The following is a 22,919-nucleotide window of genomic DNA, read 5'->3' as shown; positions in this document are numbered from 1 at the left end:
TCACACACACACTGGCGCTCAACGTACATGACACCCCCGCATGCTTCGGACAGAGCACAAAGGCAGCTTCTCTAGGTGTTAAAGTGATTTTAATAACAAACAGTGCATACACGTGCCCTAGCCCCTATAACTAATCTGTGCCCTGCACCCGTGCCAACTTACTCAGTGTCTAATTGTTTGGCCTTACGGGCCCTTTGACTACGCCTAGGTGGTTCCCCAGACGGTACAGCAGAACTGGAGGTGGACTCCTGTGATTCCTGCCCTCTGACTCGGGATCCCTTTGGCGGCCGTTTCCTGGGGCGTCCTGGCCTAGATCGGCCAGGCTGCAGCCCGGGCGACTGGGGAGGGGGGGGTCCGAGGTGCTGCAGTGTTCCTGGACTTCCCCTACAGGGGGACCAGGGACGGGCGCCAGCAATTCCTCCTCCCTCGGGGTGCCCAATGGCCCCCAGGCCTCTACATGGCTCGGGGGTCCGAACGGACCGGCCATCCGACGCCTCTCCGACACCTGAAGGCCCGTGCTGGTATCGACAAGGGTCTGCAGGTTTGCAGCCATGGAGCTCAGGGAGTTGGCCATCCCTGTCTGTGACTGTGCGAGGCTGGCTAGCACATGGGCAATGGCGCCGATGCCCTCAGCGATGGCCTGCTGAGACTGGGCCATGGCCTGCAGGGATTGGGCCACGGTGTTGAGCGCCTCTGCCATCTGCCGCTGGCTCATGGCCTCCTGTGAGAGGGCAGCCATGTCCTGGGCCACAGATGCCGCCTGCACGGAAAACCCCAGGCCTCGCATACTGCTCCCCATGTCTGACACCATCGCACCCATTGCCTCCACCGCGGACGCCACCCGTGCGATGTCGGCCTGGGTGGCACGCATGACCGGCACCACTCCAAGTTCCTGGACGCGGGTGCACTCCTCCACCTACAACTGCAGACGCTGCAAGCCGGCCGTCACCCTCTTCACTCGTCCCAGGTTAGGTGGTTGCATCGGTGCTATGGGTGGGTGTGGTAACTCCAGGAACCCGGGATCCATCTGGGCGGCAGATGTTCGCTTGCGCCAGGATGCCCTACGACCTCCCGGCCCCTCTGCTGCTCCTACCTCCACCTACTGTCCCCATACGGCAGTGTTGTGCACACCAGTGAGTGTACCAGACGCCTCATCACTAAAGTGCCCAACCGAGGGTAGTGTCTCTGCGATGGTGGAGGGTGTTGGAGACAGCAGTGGCGTTGTGTGGTGCGCTTCGTCCGAGTCCATGGTACTTTGGGGTGGCGTTTCGTCTCCACCCATCCATTCTGTGTCACTGTCCTGTATTTCGGTTTCCTGGGTAGGGGTCTCCAGAGTAGGGGTGTCCTGGGTAGGGGGTATCCTGGGTAGGGGTGTCCTGGGTAGGGGGCGTCCTGGGTGGGGGTTTCGTGGCTCGGCTGCAACGGGGGCCTGTGGCTGCCCCGCTCGTCGCTGGGTGGCACACGTTTGCGTCGCCTCAACCGCACGAGACGGGGGCGTCGTCTCCCTATTGCACCAGGTCTCTCCGTCTCCCGTGGTCACCCTGGGGCATCCTGCGGGCGTCGCGTGCCAGAGGGTCCGGGTCTCTCAGTCTCCCGTGGTCACCCTGGGGCATCCTGCGGGCGTCGCGTGCCAGAGGGTCCGGGTCTCTCCGTCTCCCGTGGTCGCTCTGGGGCATCCTGCGGGCGTCGCGTGCCAGAGGGTCCGGGTCTCTCCATATCCCGTGGTCGCCCTGGGGCATCTTGCGGGAGGTCGGCATCTGCGGGGATGGATGCCGCGACGTTGGGTCCTGCGATACACAATGAAGCATGCATGGTTAGACTCGCAGGCAGTGATCAGGTGATATGGGGGAGGGGGGATATGGGGGAAGGGGTTTGTGGGGAATATGGGGAGGGGGGATATGGGTGAGAGGGGATATGGGGACGGGCTGTCGGTGGCTCACTTGCTGGTGGACCCCCGACCTCTGCATCGGCAATCTCCCGGTCCTCAGGTCCGCCAGCCAGTTCCAGGGCCCTTTCCTCATGTACGGTGAGTGGCCTCTCATCAGCTGGGCCCCCTCCAGTCCTCTCATGCTCCCTATGCCACCTAGGTTAGGTGGATTGGCCATGATAAATTGTCCTTAGTGTCCAAAATTTTCCTTAGTGTTGGGTGGGGTTACTGGGTTATGGGGATAGGGTGGAGGTGTTGACCTTGGGTAGGGTGCTCTTTCCAAGAGCCGGTGCAGACCCGCTGGGCCGAATGGCCTCCTTCTGCACTGTAAATTCTATGATAATCTATGATATTGTTGTGTGCGCACTTCTCCTGTGGGGGGGCGGGTGGGTGGCAGGTATAAAGGGCAACAGCGTTAGACAGGTATATGAATGCACGCCATCGGTTGCGCGTATAGTGCAGAGGTTAGGGTTAGGGTTGGTTTCACCTAGGGGTGTGCCGCACATCGGGCAGGAAGGGGGGGGGGGAAACTCACACTGGCTGCCCTGACGAGGTTGTTCACCTTCTTGTGGCACTGGGTGCCTGTCCGTGGTGTCAGAGCCACAGCGCTGACGGCCTCTGCCACCTCCCTCCACAGACGCCGGCTGAGGCGTGGGGCGACCCTGCGGCCGTGTGCGGGGTACAGGGACTCCCTCCTCTCCTCCACTGCATCCAGGAGCGTCTCGATGTCGCGGTCCTGGAACCTCACGGCGGGCGATCATCCTGTCGGGTCTTCCGGTGTGGGGGGGCGCGTCTTTTGAGCCGTCACGCCATGTGGCATTGCCGTCCACGTCGGATGACGCCATCGCGAATGGCGTCACGCTGCTGCTAGCCCATTCGGAGAATTTCCGTTGTTTGGGGAGCCCGACGCCGGAGTGATCCGCGCCATTTTTGGCGCCGGGTCCCGGACATCGCGCCAGTTTTCGGAGAATCCCGCCCATGAAGTGGAAATTAATGATAGTATGGATATATCCAGTATATTTCCTGAAGCCATTCCATAAAGAAACATTACAGCCAAGAGAATGGTAGAGGAATTAACTAAACTCTTTGCTAAATATGGCTTACCGAAAAAGATACAATTAGATCAAGGGTCAAATTTCACATCAGGATCATTTAAAGAGGTCATGAATAACATGGAAATAAAACAGTATAAGTTATCGTCATATAATCCAGAGCCACAGAGAGCATCAGAGAGGTGGCATCAAACTTTGAAAACAATGATGGTAATCATAGTCAAGATTACCCTCATGATTGGGACAAAGGGATTCCATTTTTATTATTTGTCATTAGTGATACATCAAATGATTCTATAAAATTTAGTCCTTCTGATTGGTTTATGGACATCAAGTTAGAGGACAACTGAAATTAATCCAAGAAAAGTTGTTAAGTAAGAAATCAGAGATTACACTTTTGGACTACGTATCAAATTTCTCGGGCTCGTGAGGTGTTAAGGAAACATTTAAAGATAGCACAGCAGGGAATGCAAGCGATGGCTGATAGGAGAGCACAGACTCATAGTCTTGTAGTTGGGGAGAAAGTGCAAGTGTTATTACCTTTGTTCGGTGAACAGTTGAAAGCAAGGTTTAGTGGACTGTATCAGATTGAAAGAAAACTGAGTGAAGTTAATTATCAGCCTACTTGTGACACTAATAAAGATTATTATTAATACTTACTTACATTGTTGAAGCCAACAAAAATGAAATTAAATGAACTGAAATGAAAATCGCTTATTGTCACAAGTCGGCTTCAAATGAAGTTACTGTGAAAAGTCCCTAGTCGTCACATTCCGGCGCCTTTTCGGGGAGGCTGGTACGGGAATTGAACCATGCTGCTGGCCTGCTTTCAAAGCCAGCTATTTAACCCAGTGTCCTTAACTATTCAAATTTAAATATTTGGCAATTGTGAACATATGTATGAACCTGGGCCATATTAGTGCATAAATTGGTCATGGTTTAACCTCTATGGCCTGCGGTTAAATTCCACTCAAACTAATAGTACCTTTGGATGGATTTTAGCAACCCAACTAATATGGCACTTCAAAAACTACATCATTGGTTGTAAAGTGTTCTGGAACATGTGGTAGAATATACTGTGCTTTAGAATATATGGAAATCCTTTTTTCTTTTCGGCAAAAAGTTTGAACAGTCCCAATCATTGTTTTAGTGGTCACAACCTTGCATTAATTGAACAGTCACTGCTAAAGCAGAATATTAACACTTATTTTAAAGGTGACAAATGTATTTCAAGGAAATGAAAGGGTATTTTAATCTGCCTCTAGCCCATGCTCTGCCGCATCTGCAAGGTTATGATGCTGATGGGTGCAAACATTCTCAGTGCTCCGGTACTGCAATAATTCTGTAAGACAAAGAGCATCAAGTCACAGAAAAAATCCCTCCGACAAAATTTCCCAGAATAAAGTCATTTGGGTAAAAACACAAAAACAAACCATTGAGTGGTTAATTGTATAGAGACCTCAAAAACCAGTGACTCTCCAGAAATTTCTGATGACTGTTATTTGTGTGGGTGGTGAGCACACATGAAGGCCTCTTGGAAGTAATGATTTAGAAATCACTGAAAAGTGGAAAACAGCAATCTGAAATTGCAGGAAGCTCCATGTTAGTTGTGCTTAAGGATATTCATCTATCTGATCGCATAGTTTCTTAGCCTTAAAAGCATAGGAACTGGAGTAAGTCCTTCAGCCCCTTAAACCTGTTCTGTTATTCTATTTGACCATAGCTGACCTGTACCTCAATTCCATTTATCCAGCCTTGTTCAATGTCCCTTGATGCTCATGCCGAACAAAATCTATTAATCTTTGCTTCAGTCTAGCCATAATTTTAAGATTTTCTTCCCTTTTCTGGATTTCCCCAGCAAAGGAAATAGTTTCTCTGCAGTGACTGTATTGAGTATCATTTTAAACTCCTTGCTTAGATTATCCTTCAACTTTCTAAACTCAAGGAAATAGAAAGCAAGTTTATGCAACCATCTTCAATTTATCCCTTGAAACCTCGGCGACATTCTGATGAATATGCGTTGTGCTCCCTCCAAGGCCAATACTGTTTTCATGGGTTGTGATGCTGTAAATTGGAAAAAGTAACCCAGATAAAATCTGACCAGTGTATAACTTCCAGTACATAACTTCCTTACTTTGCAATTGAGATAAAGACTAAAATTCCATTAGTCTTTTTGATTTATTTTTATACTTGTGTCTGAGCCTTTATGAAGTCATAAACTCTTTTCAGTGGATGACAGAATATCTCACATCCTTGTACATGACATCATAAGAGGCAGGAAAGTCAAAAAGTCAACTTTGTCACTCAAGTGAAATGACCATTTCATTTCAAAGTTGAATGCGGCACGGTAGCACAGTGGTTAGCATTGTTGCTTCACAGCTCCAGGTTCGATTCCCGGCTTGGGTCACCGCCTGTGCGTGTCTGCACATTCTCCCTGTATCTGCGTGGGTTTCCTCCAGGTGCTCCGGTTTCCTCCCACAAGTCCCATAAAATGCGCTGTTAGGTAATTAGGACATTCTGAATTCTCCCTCCGTGTACCTGAACAGGCACAGGAATATGGCGACTAGGGGCTTTTCACAGTAACTTCATTGCAGTGTTAATGTAAGCCTACTTGTGACAATAAAGATTAGTATTAATTTCTCATTGGCAATCCTTCCATCAGGGTCAGATGATAAATACTTAGAAACTGATTGCAACTCAATTGGATCCTTTTTGCAGATGTCATGTGAGAATACCTTTAAGAAATGGGTGCTTAAGAAATGTACCTTTAAGAAATGGGTGTTTATTAGTGATGTCAGAGTGTGGGTGGAGCTGGGCTGTCTGTCAGCTTATACTTTGTTTTAGGCTGTTTGCTGCAGGGTGTGTTTTAGTTTCGTTTTCAGTGTTGGAGCTGAAGCCAGACAAAGCAGGTGTACTGTTGATCTCTCTGCCATGAAAAGACTATCTCTTGATCATTTGGTGAATTGAGAATTATAAATGTTTTCAGCAGTGACTTTAACCTGATGTGCTTCTGTTAAAGGTTATGTTTTTTGTAAGTCTTCTGGATGTTAAAAGGACAGCGTAGGCATTACTTAGTGTTGTACTCTTTGGGGGTTGTATTTGAATTAATGGTTGCTAAGATGTTCACTGTTTTAAAAAAATTAACTTGAGTTCATAGAATAAACATTGTTTTGCTTTAAAAAATACTTTTCCATTTCTGCTGTACCACACCAGTAGAGTGGGCCGTGTGCTCCCCATACCACAATCTATTAAAAGTTGTGGGTCAGGTGAACGCCATGATACACTTTGGGGTTCTCTAAACCCTGGCCCATAACACAGAAGAGACAGGAAGATTGTGCCACAGGAACATCAAATTTATGAAATAAAGAGAAATAAAAGAAAAATCAAACTTTTCAAATTAAAGTTATTTTGTTTTTTGTACTTTAGTACATTAAAGAATGTTTGCATTTGCAATTTTTAAATTAAAAAGCTAAATTGCTACTAAAAATAAAATCCAACCAAGGGAAAGCAAAGTTTCTTGGGCCGAGACCCTTCCAAAAGGTTCCGTCACTTCCCAGGGATTACTGGGAGTCATCAACAGTGTGGCAGTAAAGATGGATTTCATAACAACATGCAAGACAAGGTTCTAAACAAACCATTGCTCTCACAAAATGCATAACTGACGAAGTTAAAGCACAATACATAGTTCTGAATTTCCATCTAAGAATCCAGCAAATTCATTAAAATGATAACTAGGGCCTAGAATCTTCCTTGCTGCACTTTTCTTGCTGCTTCTGAAAGTGGGGATCACTGGATGTGCCCACTCATTTGCATATATTGGCTAGCCTGGCTGAACCAAAGTTTCCACCTATCTTGGACTCTCTCCTCCTGATCTGCTCTCTCCTCATTTCAGCTTCTCCAGCCATAACTCCTCTCACTTCAGTCTTGTCTTGCACTATGTCCCCAAACAGAGCCAACCCTTTCCCCACTTGATACTGCTCTTAATCTACTTTCTCTCTAACCTCCCAAACCAGATAGAATCCCTCCTGAAAAACAATTAGTCTCACTATGCCCCTCTCTTGGTGCAGTTTGCATGCCTATTTCAAAAACTACAACTGTTTTATCTCTCAGTTTCCAACCACCATTGACAGTTCTTACTCTGAGCTTAACCTCCCTGCGACTCTTTCCCACCTCTCTTGCTCGTTAGCCCAGCCAGTGCTGTAACAATCACTGCTCACTTCTCCACCATATTCGAGAATATTTGCTCGCTCTCATCAAAGCGTTCACGATCCATGACCACCTTATGTATAAACTCAGCACATCCTTGCCCATAGCCTTACTTGCACCAAGTCCATCAATCCTTCAACCTGGTGTTCACTGATGCACTTGCTCAAAAAGTGGTCAAATACCTCCATAAAACTCTGTAATCTTTTCCACTAGTTCTACAACTCACCAGGAACCCTGTATTCCTCCAATTCTGGCCCTGTGTGAACCCCCAACTTCATTTTCTGACCATATGCAGCCATGCTTTCAGTTGCCTAGGCTTTAAACTCTGGAATTCCCTTCCTAAACTTCATAACCTCACTACCTCCTTTGAGGCAATTCTTAAAACCTACCTCTCTATCTTTGGTCACCCGTCCTACTATCTCCATGTATAATTTGAAGTCAGATTTTGCCCAATAATGCTTGCATGCAGTGTGATGTGGTATCTTAGCATGTTAAAAGCTGAATTTAAATGTGCACTATTGTTGATACTGCTAATCGCTCCCTTTGCTGAGCATCATCCCTTCCCTGTTCAAAACAGCTGTCCCCACCCTCTCATCGTAACCCCTATCCTCGACTTGTCAATCCTCTCCCTGCCCTCCTTTTCCTCTCCAAAGTGTCCTGAATCATCCTCACCTCCAGGATCCATGTCCACCTCTCTCAAAAATCCATTGTTTAATTGCTTTTGAAAAGAGAAAAGAGTAGCATGTATTTGCATAACATCATTAATTTCAGAATGTGCCAAGCTATTTGGCAATCAATAAAATACTTTTGATGCGCAGTCAGGAAAAACGAAAGCCAATTTCTGAGTTCACATACAATATTGTGAGAATGACCAGATAATCTGTCATTGCATATTGGTTATGGAATAAATATTGGCCAGCAGAGTGCAGAAAATGTCCTTGTTCTTCAAAATAATGGCACCTTTTAATCCACCTCAGAATGCAGACATTAAACTAATTTCTCATTTCTATTTGAGTAACTTGGCCAAAGGTACAAAACAGTTTTTCTTATTGTTCTCCTCAACCTTCCTATCGTGTATAAACATCTCATAACCTCTTTTCTCATTCTCCAGCTCCATGGGACTATGCTTGGTGGTTCCATCTGTATTTGTCCCAGCACTGACATTGTATGTCCCACACAGTTTTCATTCCCCCTCTCCTCAGGTCAGCTTCATAGAATATAGAACATTAGAGCGCAGTACAGGCCCTTCGGCCGTCAATGTTGCGCCGACCTGTGAAACCACTCGAAAGCCTTATCGTCCGTATGTCTATCCAATGACCATTTGAATGCCCTTAGTGTTGGCGAGTCCACTACTGTTGCAGGCAGGGCATTCCACGCCCTTACTACTCTCTGAGTAAAGAACCTACCTCTGACATCTGTCTTATGTCTATCTCCCCTCAATTTAAAGCTATGTCCCCTAGTGCTAGACATCACCATCCGAGGAAAAAGGCACTCACTGTCCACCCTATCCAATTCTCTGATCATCTTGTATTGCTCAATTAAGTCACCTCTTAAACTTCTTCTCTCTAACGAAAACAGCCTCAAGTCCCTCAGCCTTTCCTCATAAGATCTTCCCCCCCATACCAGGCAACATTCTGGTAAATCTCCTCTGCACCCTTTCCAATGCTTCCACATCCTTCCTATAATGCGGCGACCAGAACTGCACACAATACTCCAAATGCGGCCGCACCAGAGTTTTGTACAGCTGCAGCATGACCTCATGGCTCCGAAACTCAATCCCTCTACCAATAAAAGCTAACACACCGTACGCCTTCTTAACAACCCTCTCAACCTGGGTGGCAACTTTCAGGGATCTATGTACATGGTCACCGAGATCTCTCTGTTCATCCACACTGCCAAGAATCTTACCATTAGCCCAGTACTCTGTCTTCCTGTTATTCCTTCCAAAATGAATCACCTCACACTTTTCTGCATTAAACTCCATTTGCCACCTCTCAGCCCAGCGCTGCAGCTTATCTATGTCCCTCTGTAACATCCTTCCGCACTGTCCATAACTTCACCGACTTTAGCGTCATCTGCAAATTTACTCACCCATCCTTCTACGCCCCCTCCAGGTCTTTTTCGGGCTCTCTGAGGGTATATCCATGGCCTAGCTTCTTCCTCCTCTATATACTACTTGCCGATGACACCATCCACAGGGTTAACTTCCATATATATGCTGGAAACACTCAGTTCCACTTTTCCATCACTTCTGATAAACGTAGAGGACTGTGCTGTCAGACTTCCTTGTCTGGCATTGAGTCAAAATGTCTTTCAATTGAACATCAAGATCATCCGAGTCGTCATTTTTGGCTTTGGTCATGAAAACAATTCCTTTCCAACCCTCCATCATTACCTATCAAAATGTTGAGGCTGAATAATGGCAATAAAAAATATTAAACTCCACATCCTATTCTACATGGTAACTATTTACTCCCGCTTCCAAACTCTCTCACCTTTGCTGAATCAGTTATCCATCTGTCTATCTCTTCTGGACTCAATTTCACCATATTCACCTAGTCAAATCGGCCTCCCATCTTTCAATCTCAATAAACTTCTATCTGACCAAATACAACTGTGGCTGACTAGTCTTACTCTGCACACCACTGAACTACATCGGTTCCTAACCATTGCACGTAAACTTTGAAACAATTTTACATCACCCTGGTCTGCCTTCTGTTTTCCCTACCTCCTTCATTCTCATGTTTCCTTCCAAAAATCAGTCTGGCCTTAATATTTTTGCATTCCTCAAACCCTTCCCTTCATTCCACCATTGGTAACAGACTTCAGCTGTCTGAGCCATATTTTCTAAATTCTCTCCCTAAATCTTAGAATCTCTCTATTTATCTCTTTCTAACTTTAAAATACTTCTTCAGCATCCTCTCCCACTATTTTGTTTACATTTTGGGGTGGTTTTCTACATTGTTTGTTTTTTTCCCAAAAGGTTTTGTCTCAGCTCAAAAAACCTGCATTATACAGTCCTATCATCCTCGAGTTATTGTCCTTTAAAAAAAGCACCTAACCAACATTCAGCAAAAGAGGATGTACTCCCCTGCTAAGCGGAATTCATAAGAGTGCATCTGATAGATGCCACAATCTGCAATGTTTTATGCCTGACAGCAGAAAATATATATTTTTTAAAGAGACTTCATCATCATCCTTACCTCTTGTCCAGTGATGAGGAGGAAAAATAGCAGGAGAATAGAGTGGAATTGTAATACACTCATTGGGTCAAATGGCCTGTTCCTGTGCAATGTATCCAATGTAATCCGCACTGGCAATGTACATTACCATGTCTCCTTCAGCAATAGGGAGGACAAAACACCCCAGAGAAAGGGATCCTGATGTTTGAATCAGATCCTATACTACCCAATATCTGGGCAATAAGAGCTGACTGCCAAAGTAAGGCCACACTACCAGTACTCTCCTCCTTCATCAAAAGTACTTTATTGCAGCAGGGCACTCGTGTTTCCTCCCAAGAACTGTTCCCGACATCAATTTCTGGGACATATTCAGCAAAATAGTGCAGTTGCGAATGGTAAATAGAAAATGAATCATAATGTTAAATGTCGTCATTAGCTAGTTTCAGTTTTCTGGCTCCACTTAAGCTAATAAGTAAACAGCATATTTGGCTCTAAATAAATCATAGCACCAGAATCTAGAATATCTTACATTTTACAGAACAAAGGAAAATCCTCTAAAACTGGGGAAGAAGTAATCTCTGCATTATCATCTCCAGCCATCCTTTCTCTGCCAATCCAGTTGAAACACCACATGAAAGATACATCTATGGGTTTAATTTTATGCAGATCTACATTCACAGATGGAAAATATATGCATATGTGCCAGGCCGTTCGATAGAAAACTTGAAAAAAAAGTACATTGTTGCACACTGGATTGTTTCCAACAATATTATTAGCAACAATAGTAGATTCATATGTTAAACTGAGAGCCTTATAGTGGTTTCTCAGTACACAGAACATAGAACATAGAAAATACAGCACAGAACAGGCCCTTCGGCCCACGATGTTGTGCCGAACCTTTGTCCTAGATTAATCATAGATTATCATTGAATTTACAGTGCAGAAGGAGGCCATTCGGCCCTTTGAGTCTGCACCGGCTCCTGGGAAGAGCACCCTACCCAAACTCAACACCTCCACCCAACACCAAGGGCAATTTGGACATTAAGGGCAATTTATCATTGGCCAATTCACCTAACCTGCACATCTTTGGACTGTGGGAGGAAACCGGAGCACCCGGAGGAAACCCACGCAGACACGGGGAGGACGTGCAGACTCCGCACAGACAGTGACCCAAGCCGGAATCGAACCTGGGACCCTGGAGCTGTGAAGCATTGTGCTATCCACAATGCTACCGTGCTGCCCTTAAGAACAAATAAATCTACACTATATCATTTTACCGTAATCCATGTACCTATCCAATAGCTGCTTGAAGGTCCCTAATGTTTCCGACTCAACTACTTCCACAGGCAGTGCATTCCATGCCCCCACTACTCTCTGGGTAAAGAACCTACCTCTGATATCCCTCCTATATCTTCCACCTTTCACCTTAAATTTATGTCCCCTTGTAATGGTTTGTTCCACCCGGGGAAAAAGTCTCTGACTGTCTACTCTATCTATTCCCCTGATCATCTTATAAACCTCTATCAAGTCGCCCCTCGTCCTTCTCCGTTCTAATGAGAAAAGGCCCAGCACCCTCAACCTTTCCTCGTAAGACCTACTCTCCATTCCAGGCAACATCCTGGTAAATCTTCTTTGCACCTTTTCCAAAGCTTCCACATCCTTCCTAAAATGAGGCGACCAGAACTGTACACAGTACTCCAAATGTGGCCTTACCAAAGTTTTGTACAGCTGCATCATCACCTCACGGCTCTTAAATTCAATCCCTCTGTTAATGAACGCAAGCACACCATAGGCCTTCTTCACAGCTCTATCCACTTGAGTGGCAACTTTCAAAGATGTATGAACATAGACCCCAAGATCTCTCTGCTCCTCCACATTGCCAAGAACTCTACCGTTAACCCTGTATTCCGCATTCATATTTGTCCTTCCAAAATGGACAACCTCACACTTTTCAGGGTTAAACTCCATCTGCCACTTATCAGCCCAGCTCTGCATCCTATCTATGTCTCTTTGCAGCCGACAACAGTCCTCCTCACTATCCACAACTCCACCAATCTTCGTATCGTCTGCAAATTTACTGACCCACCCTTCAACTCCCTCATCCAAGTCATTAATGAAAATCACAAACAGCAGAGGACCCAGAACTGATCCCTGCGGTACACCACTGGTAACTGGGATCCAGGCTGAATATTTACCATCCACCACCACTCTCTGACTTCTATCGGTTAGCCAGTTCGTTATCCAACTGGCCAAATTTCCCACTATCCCATGCCTCCTTACTTTCTGCATAAGCCTACCATGGGGAACCTTATCAAATGCCTTACTAAAATCCATGTACACTACATCCACTGCTTTACCTTCATCCACATGCTTGGTCACCTCCTCAAAGAATTCAATAAGACTTGTAAGGCAAGACCTACCCCTCACAAATCCGTGCTGACTATCCCTAATCAAGCAGTGTCTTTCCAGATGCTCAGAAATCCTATCCTTCAGTACCCTTTCCATTACTTTGCCTACCACCGAAGTAAGACTAACTGGCCTGTAATTCCCAGGGTTATCCCTAGTCCCTTTTTTGAACAGGGGCACGACATTCGCCACTCTCCAATCCCCTGGTACCACCCCTGTTGACAGTGAGGACAAAAAGATCATTGCCAACGGCTCTGCAATTTCATCTCTTGCTTCCCATAGAATCCTTGGATATATCCCGTCAGGCCCGGGGGACTTGTCTATCCTCAAGTTTTTCAAAATGCCCAACACATCTTCCTTCCTAACAAGTATTTCCTCAAGCTTACCAATCTGTTTCACACTGTCCTCTCCAACAATATCGCCCCTCTCATTTGTAAATACAGAAGAAAAGTACTCGTTCAATACCTCTCCTATCTCTTCAGACTCAATACACAATCTCCCGCTACTGTCCTTGATCGGACCTACCCTCGCTCTAGTCATTCTCATATATGTGTAAAAGGCCTTGGGGTTTTCCTTGATCCTACCCGCCAAAGATTGTTCATGCCCTCTCTTAGCTCTCCTAATCCCTTTCTTCAGTTCCCTCCTGGCTATCTTGTATCCCTCCAATGCCCTGTCTGAACCTTGTTTCCTCAGCCTTACATAAGTCTCCTTTTTCCTCTTAACAAGACATTCAACCTCTCTTGTCAACCATGGTTCCCTCACTCGACCATCTCTTCCCTGCCTGACAGGGACATACATATCAAGGACACGTAGCACCTGTTCCTTGAACAATTTCCACATTTCACTTGTGTCCTTCCCTCACAGCCTATGTTCCCAACTTATGCACTTCAATTCTTGTCTGACAACATCGTATTTACCCTTCCCCCAATTGTAAACCTTGCCCTGTTGCACGTACCTATCCTTCTCCATTACTCAAGTGAAAGTCACAGAATTGTGGTTACTATCTCCAAAATGCTCCCCCACTAACAAATCTATCACTTGCCCTGGTTCATTACCCAGTACTAAATCCAATATTGCCCTCCTCTGGTCGGACAATCTACATACTGTGTTAGAAAAGCTTCCTGGACACACTGCACAAACACCACCCCATCCAAACTATTTGATCTAAGGAGTTTCCACTCAATATTTGGGAAGTTAAAGTCGCCCATGACTACTACCCTATGACTTCTGCACCTTTCCAAAATCTGTTTCCCAATCTGTTCCTCCACATCTCTGCTACTATTGGGGGGCCTATAGAAAACTCCTAACAAGGTGACTGCTCCTTTCCTATTTCTGACTTCAACCCATACTACCTCAATAGGGTGATACTCCTCGAACTGTCTTTCTGCAGCTGTTATACTATCTCTAATTAATAATGCCACCCCCCCACCTCTTTTACCACCCTCCCTAATCTTATTGAAACATCTATAACCAGGGACCTCCAACAACCATTTCTGCCCCTCTTCTATCCAAGTTTCCGTGATGGCCACCACATCGTAGTCCCAAGTACCGATCCATGCCTTAAGTTCACCCACCTTATTCCTGATGCTTCTTGCGTTGAAGTATACACACTTCAACCCATCTCCGTGCCTGCAAGTACTCTCCTTTGTCAGTGTTCCCTTCCCCACTGCCTCACTACACGCTTTGGCGTCCTGAATATCGGCTACCTTAGTTGCTGGACTACAAATCCGGTTCCCATTCCCCTGCCAAATTAGTTTAAACCCCCCTGAATAGTACTAGAAAACCTCCCTCCCAGGATATTGGTGCCCCTCTGGTTCAGATGCAACCCGTCCTGCTTGTACAGGTCCCACCTTCCCCAGAATGCGCTCCAATTATCCAAATACCTGAAGCCCTCCCTCCTACACCATTCCTGCAGCCACGTGTTCAGCTGCACTCTCTCCCTATTCCTAGCCTCGCTATCACATGGCACCGGCAACAAACCAGAGATGACAACTCTGTCTGTCCTGGCTTTTAACTTCCAGCCTAACTCCCTAAACTTGTTTATTACCTCCACACCCCTTTTCCTACCTATGTCGTTGGTACCAATGTGCACCACGACTTCTGGCTGCTCCCCCTCCCCCTTAAGGATCCTGAAGACACGATCCGAGACATCCCTGGCCCTGGCACCCGGGAGGCAACATACCTTCCGGGAGTCTCGCTCGCGACCACAGAATCTCCTATCTATTCCCCTAACCATTGAATCTCCTACAACTATTGCTTTTCTATTCTCCCCCCTTCCCTTCTGAGCCCCAGAGCCAGACTCAGTGCCAGAGACCTGGCCGCTAGGGCCTTCCCCCGGTAGGTCATCCCCCCCAACAGCATCCAAAACGGTATACTTGTTTTGAAGGGGAACGGCCACGAGGGATCCCTGCACTGTCTGCCTGTTTGTTTTTTTTCCCCCCGACTGTAACCCAGCTATTCTTGTCCTGTACCTTGGGTGTGGTTACCTCCTTGTAACTCTTCTCAATCACCCCCTCTGCCTCCCGGATGATCCGAAGTTCATCCAGCTTCAGCTCCAGTTCCCTAACACGGTCTTTGAGGAGCTGAAGTTGGGTGCACTTCCCGCAGGTATAGTCAGCGGGGACACCGGTGGTATCCCTCACCACCCACATCCTACAGGAGGAGCATGCAACTGGCCTAGCCTCCATCCCTTCTTACCTGACAGAATATAGCTGCCCTGTGGACTAACTAGATCTCCGCCCTCCGACTCTGCTCCCAGTCAGCTACACTTTCTGTAAACTCCTGGCTCTCTTCTCACTCCTTGCGGAAATGTCGGAAACAAAATGAAAGCAGCACCTTACTCCCTCCTCACCTAACTCCCTCGGTCACCAAACTCTTACTATAGCACTCAAAAAGCACCAAATTCAGCACTCCCTCGGTCACCAAACTCTTACTATAGCACTCAAAAAGCACCAAATTCAGCACTCAGTGCAAACAAAGTCTGCACTGTAGGGGATCACTTTTATACTGTGAATCTAGCCTCTGAAAACTGGCCTAATCCAATTAACTAATTAACAAGCTCCAGCTGCAAGTGCCTACAAGTAGAAGCCTGTTTAAAGCTTATTGAAAATTCACCTTCTTCTAAACCAAACAGCAACTTTTAAGTTAATTAACTAAATAAAAGAAAGACTAAACTTTAGATAAAAATGAAGCCTTATACTCCCTCGGTCACCAAACTCTTACTATAGCACTCAAAAAGCACCAAATTCAGCACTCAGTACAGTTGCCAACTTCTGCCCCTTACCATAGGTGGCACTTTTCCAATAAATCAAACTTGACTGGCTTAATAAATATAAAGCATATGGGCGTTCGCTTGCACTTGTAATGTCCTACTGAGGAACCTAGGCTGAGAAACAGAGTTACAGACAATATAAAAACAATAAGGGCAGCATGGTAGCACAGTGGTTAGCACTGTGGCTTCATAGCGGCAGGGTCCCAGGTTCGATTCCCTGCTGGGTCACTGTCTGTGCGGAGTCAGCACGTTCTCCTCATGTCTGCATGGGTTTCCTCCAGGTGCTCCAGTTTCCTCCCTCAGTCCAAAGTCGTGCAGCAAAATAGTGGATTGAACATGCTAAATTGCCCTTTGTGTTCAAAAAAGGTCAGGAGGGGTTATTGGGTCAGAGGGATAGGGTAGAAGTGAGGGCTTAAGGTGGGTCGGTGCTGACTCGATGGGCCAAATGGCCTCCTTCTGCACTGTATGTTCTATGTTCAATGTTCTTCATAACTTAATTTATATTGTACCTTTAATGTAAAAAAATGTTCCACGGTGATTTTCAGACATAATTAAACAAATCAGATGCTGAATCAGAGAATTAGATATTGGAAAGGTCAAGAAGATGGATTTCAAAAATCTATAAACACTCAATTATTTAAAGGAAAAATAATCGTACACAAAGCTGTGTTCATCTGCTTCCCATTAGATATTTTTAAAATTGCACTTATGTCAATCGTTAAAAATAAAAGGCCCCTATAATTTTCCTTGAGGTGTAAAAATATCAAGATATATATTCCTTCCCTTTCCCCTTTTTTGTCAAGTAGAAGTGGGGATCCAATTTAAAAATGGGAAGCAGGCTACTATGCATCGTGGCCTATATTCTGTTGTAAAAGTCACACAACAAAAGGTTACAACTTGAGGTTAATTCAACAGCTAACAAAAGATGGTTACACTACAGAAAGTATAATGATAGTTTAGGCTAAATTAACAAAGTGATGCCAGTTCCATAGCTCTGCTGTCAAGAGACACAGTCCACCTTTACCCAAGGGCACCCCTTGTTTACAATCTCTTACTGCCAACCAGTCTTAGCAATGTAGATGCCTTGATGCATGTTGAAGAAGCATATTCATTGGCTCAAAATTGACAAAAACATGACTCTGTTTTAGAAGTTTCTACCCAAAACATATGCTTGGGAGCCAGGGAGGTACATTATGAAAACTGAATCATCCTTGTATCACCATTTTAGGAGAAAGAGCTCTGCTCAAATACATAATTATCGCAGAACTGAAATATACTTTGTAAGCTATAAGTAGAATCATTTTTGACAAATTTAACAGCAACGTGGTGGAATTCTGTCTCTTTGTATACAGCACTTTAGGTAAGTAAATAAATTATGGATGTAAATTTAAATCTCAAACAAGAGCACATGTTGCAGAGCGGGTCCAGTGATGTCACTGAAACTTCCCCTGCTCCACACAGTGCAAAGGGAAAGGTAGTGTTGGTGACGTCATCTCCAAATATTACAATTTATTTGCAGGAAGATGACATAATAACATCAACGTCATCCTACTCTCTCACCGCCACAACCTCCCCCCTTCACTCCTACCTCCCCAACCCCCAAACCTCCTCCAATAAAAAAGTATTTGGATTTGCAAAAGGTCACAAGGAGTTATAATTTCACCCATTTTCTTTGTTCTGCAGTACTTTCACAATCTAATTGCATAAAGCAAATAAAATAAAAATGTGCTGGCTAATTAAATATTTTGTAAATTTAGTATGTTTCTAAACTGCAAATGCCTGCTTTCAAGAGTACAACAGTGCTCAAGTTACATATAACATTTCACTACCGATAAATGCTGTTGACAAACAAGCAAATCGAATTTATTTTTTCCAGAGGGACACTAAAGTTAGTTTATAGTACAGCAACTGTACTGCAGCTCTATAGGTTATTATTTTGGGCAGAGTTGCAGATTAGGTTTCAAGAATCTAGGGCAAAAGGGTGTTCTGTTCACCTGTTATGCGTGAGGAATTTTATAGAATTTTGGGGTTAGAGTGAATGGTGGGCTTTGTTTCATGGGTCAAAAAGTTAATATTCCAATGGCTTGTTTTATGAAGACGTTACCCATGTTTACAACAGTTCTAGCTACCGGGGCAGTAACAAGATCAACAAAAACAAAATCCAAATTATCCAGTAACTGTTCAGTAAATTTAACAAATCGCCACATTGTGTAAAATCGCAATGCACGTTGAAGACTCAAGTGTGTACTCCACACCGATAGCGTTGAGACTGAATGAAAAGGGGACATTGCAGGATCTGTAGAGATCAGAAATACGGCACGTTTATAAATCGCCAAAGTAAAGCAGCTCGCAGTACTGAGAACAAAACATTTAAAAAAAGATTCGAGTCAATTCTTGAGGCTGACAGGCGATCACATCGGACAATTTTCTTCGTATGGCAAGATCAGTGTAACTTCTAACCCGCTTAGTCTCCGACAGCAACAAACTAGCTGCGGCACCCGAAAAGGACAATGTAGCAAAGAGTTACAATCCGCATTAACCTCCAACTATCTTACCTTTTCTGAACTGGCTTTCGCCTCTTACGGCTGGCGTAAATACTGCCGCTGTTCATCCTCACCAAAAGCGAAGCAAGCTTCCTCCACTCGATCTTTTTCCTCACTAAATGTTTTCGAGGGGAGAACTGAGCGAGCGGCTGAAAGCGTCACAGTTTACGGCGAGTACACAAGTTAATCCAATAAGGAACATGTAAGGCGTGCGGACCTCTTGTGCTGGGTTTCTCTCTCCACACAAACTTCTTCTTCCTTATTAACCGGGGGGGGCGGTATTGCACAAGAGGCTATGGCCGCTCGATGGAGCAGCAGAGCCAGGCGGCCGATCAGCAGCAGCCAGGGCGGCTTCCCGGAGACCCGGGCTCTCAGAAGAGAACTGGCAGCTTTAGCTTCAGACGCTGCAGTCAGAAACTCTCCCCGCCCCTGCTGGGTGTCCGGCTCGGTGCCTTCAATCGCTGCAAATGTGTTCACTGCTTTAAACGAAGAGACGCCAGTCGGCCCCGCCCCCCTGAACTCCAGTGCCCGCTCTGGGTGCGGCACTGCCCACCCACTCACCCCGGTGTCCGCTCTGGGTGCGGCACTGCCCAGCCCACACCCCGATGTTGCCAAGAGCGCTGCTGGCGAGCGCCACTCCGACTGCAGAGGGTAAATGACGGTGCACCCTCGGCTCGGCTGGATCAGGCCAGGCCAAGCCAGGCCCACAGCAACAGCAGCCTCACGGCCCGCTCTTCCTGCCGGCCCCGCCGCTTCTCTTGGCCCAGAGCCGGCTATGTCCGTGCGGCTAACAATTCGGGGAAGCCGAATGTCAGTGCGACAGGCACTGTGCCCCTTGTATCTGTGAGCACCGGGAGCCGGTCCCGGGAAGTCTCTGTATAAATATTAAATACTGATTGCCAAACTGAGAGTTGACCGCAAAAGTCGCATTGAATTGACAGGATTTCAGAAGCTGTAACACAGATAGATGGAATCAATGATTTCATTACAGTTTAACTGCCGCAAGTAAACAATGACATGCATTTATATGGCGCCTCCTTTTCGCCACTGCAATTCTATTTTAGATTGAAACCATGAAGTTGCACCACCTCCAGACGCGCCAAAGCGCTTTGCAACCAATGAGCTACATAGAGTAATTTTTATAATGCAGAGATGGTGACAGCCGCATGTTACACAGCAAGCACCCACAGACAGCAGTGTGGCAATGACCAGATAATCTGTGTTTTGTGTCGTTTGAGGGATAAATATTGGCCAAGGCATTAAAAAGGAAATAAAATAGTCCAGCCAAAATAAGCTTTATTAGTGTCACAAGTAGGCTTACTTTAACACTGCAATGAAGTTACTGTGAGAATCCTCCAGTCGCCACATTCCGGCGCCTGTTCAGGTACACAGAGGGAGAATTCAGAATGGCTAAACTACCGAACAGCATGTCTTTAAGTACTTGTGGGAGGAAACCAGAGCACCTGGAGGAAACCCACACATACAGAGGGAGATCGTGCAGACTCCGCACAGGCAATGACCCAAGCTGGGAATTGAACCTGGGACTCTGGCGCTGTGAAGCAACAGTGCGACCCACTGTGCCACCCCTATACCGTATCTATAAAATGTGGTACTTTTATATAAGAACTTGTAGCGAGAGTCGGCCATTGGGCCTTTTGGGTCTGCTTAGCCATTAAATAAGATCCTGGCTGATCTGCCCCAGCTCTATCTTCAAACATTATCCCCATGTCATTAATTCCCTTGGAATTTAAAAACCTGTCAATCTCTGATCTCAATATGCTCAGCAACTGAAGATCCACAACTCTGTACTGTAGAATATTCCAAAGGTTTACAACTGTCATGTGAGAGTACCTTTAAGAAATGGGTGTTTAAGAAATGTACCTTTAACAAATGGGTGGTTATCAGTGATATCAGAGTGGGTAGAGCTGGGCTGTCTGTCAGCTTTTTACTTTCGTTTTAGGCTATTTTACGCAGGGTGTGTTTTAGTTTTGTTTACAGTGTTGGAGCTGAAGCCAGACAAAGCAGATGTACTCTTCATCTCTCTGCCATGAAAAGACTATCTCTTGATCATTTGGTGAATTCAGAATTATAAATATTTTCACTAGTGAATGTAAACCTGATGTGCTTCTGTTAAAAGGTGTTTCATTTGTCTTCTGGGTGTTGTTTGGGAAGTTATCAAGGACTACTTAGCGTTGTATTCTTTGGGGGTTGTATTTGAATTAATGGTTGCTATGATGCTCACCGTATGTTTTAAAAAGGTTAACTTGAGTTCATAGAATAAACATTGTTTTGCTTTAAATAATACTTTTCCATTTCTGCTGTACCGCACCTGTAGAATGGGCTGTGTGCTCCCCATACCACAATCTATTAAAAGTTGTGGGTAAGGTGAACTCCATGATACACTTTGGGGCTCTCTACACCCTGGCCCATAACAACAACCCTGTGTGTTAAGAAATGTTTCCACACCTCAGTCCTAAATGGCTGAACCCTTATTCTGAGACTGTAACCCCTTTATCTAGACTCTCCAACCAGCATTTACCCTTTCAACCCATTTAAGGTTATTATATTTCTCAATGCAATCACACATTGGCCTAGGAATATAGGAAATAGGGGAGGGGTAGGCTTTTTGGCCCATCGAGCCTGTTGCACCATTAGCACAGATCATGGCTGATCATTTATCTCGTATGTAATTTTTCCCACTTTCCCCATGTCTCTTGATGTCATTAGTATCCAGAAATCTATCGATTTCTATCTTGAACATGCTCAATGATTGAGTTTCCACAGCCCTCTGCGGTAGAGAATTCCAAAGATTCACCACTCTCTGAGTGAAGAAATTCCTCCTCATCTCAGTCTTTCATAGCCAGCCTTTTATTCTGAGACTGTGTTCTCTAGTTCTAGACTCATCAGCCAAGGGAAATATTCTATCCAAAACTACCCTGTTACGCCCTGTAAGAATTTTGTAAGTTTCAATGAGATCACTTCTCATTCTTTGAAACTCTCGAGAAAACAGGTCCAGTTTCCTAATTTCTGCTGATAAAACAAACCCACCATCCCTGGGATTGCCTCGCAAACCTCCATTGCACTCGCTTTATGGCAAATACATTCTTCCTGAGATGAGGAGAACAAAACTATATGCAATCCTCAGGTGCAGTGTCACCAAGGCTCAATAAAATTGCAACAAGACATCTTTACTCTTGTACTCATCCCCAGTGATGAAGGTCAACATACTATTTGCGTATCTAATTGCTTGCTGCACATGCATGCTAGCTTCCAGTAGCTCATGAACAAGGATACCCAGGCCCCTTTAAACATCAACATTTCCCAAACTCTCACCATTTAAGAAATACTCTGCCCATCTGTTTTTCCTAGCAAAGTGGATAACTTCACACTAATTCGCATTCTAAATTTCATGCCAATCATGAGTGCCAAATGGGCAAGCCCAGAAGTGAGTGTGGAACCCGCTCCTGGCTGACATCGCAGATTTTGTGCATGCAGGCCAATTAACACCCACCCACCATGAAACAAGGCCCTTGGGTGGTCCAGATGGGAGCTTGTCAGGCCCTGGGTCCACTGGTGACATGTTGGAGGCTTTAAAAAAAAATTTGGAGCTTCCTGAAGGATGGCTGGACTTCGGGAGTAACCTCAGGGAGCTGCCTGGACGAGACTGTCTGACCTAACCTTTCTCAGCAGTCATGGTTTAAGCACCAAGTGAGCAGGCAGACAGGAGGGAAAGTCCAATGGATACTCTCCCAGATTTTCATATGATTGCCTCGGAATTCAGGTGGAGGAGGTCCGTAGCAGGCGGGACATTTTTCTGTCACGGGATGGCAGGAGGAGGTCACCGCACCTGAGCAAGAAGGCTTGGGTAGAGGTGGTAGCCCAGGTCCGCCACCATGAGGTGGTCCAACGCACACGACTCAATGTCGCTATTAGCTAAGCGGGGAGTGGGGGGCACCAGGATGCACCACTCGCAATCTTAAATTTATATTACCCTGTGCTCAACATGAACTTTGCATGGGTGATCTTTCGTTCTGGTGTGACTGCTAATACCTTAAAACTGTTGAGTTCATTGCCTGTAAGTGCAAAGAGCATGTAAATTTTGTTTTTGTGTTAATAGCCTGAGTATGCTTCACTTGTTTTAAGGTGCATGGCATGCCAGTGTCTCACATTAGATGTGAAAGGTGATGCACAGAGATGAGAGTTGAATACAACTGAGGCTTTATTACTCTAAGATGCGTGGCCTCCTACAGCAGCTGCCGAAATGGCTGCTGTATAGGGAGCACACATATTTATACTCCGCCTATTGGGCGGAGCCAGCAAGCAGGGACTATC

At 45.6% G+C, this 22,919-nt stretch overlaps 1 protein-coding gene across 1 annotated transcript in view; it reads right to left on the bottom strand.

The window, feature by feature from the left end:
• Nucleotides 1-19,751, bottom strand: part of ahr1a (aryl hydrocarbon receptor 1a) — a 290,646-nt gene extending 270,895 nt beyond the window's left edge. Inside the window, exon 1 of the mRNA XM_072509176.1 lies at nucleotides 18,600-19,751. Within this exon, the coding sequence (XP_072365277.1) occupies nucleotides 18,600-18,655 (56 nt within the window). The 5' untranslated portion in view covers nucleotides 18,656-19,751. The remainder of the gene's footprint in view (nucleotides 1-18,599) is intronic.
• Between the last annotated feature and the right edge of the window lie 3,168 nt (nucleotides 19,752-22,919).

The sequence above is a fragment of the Scyliorhinus torazame genome, chromosome 6 (genome assembly GCF_047496885.1).
Source record: "Scyliorhinus torazame isolate Kashiwa2021f chromosome 6, sScyTor2.1, whole genome shotgun sequence".
Lineage (NCBI taxonomy): Eukaryota > Metazoa > Chordata > Chondrichthyes > Carcharhiniformes > Scyliorhinidae > Scyliorhinus > Scyliorhinus torazame.
Note: the sequence above shows the minus strand (reverse complement) of the source record. Positions and strands in the feature narration are given on the sequence as shown.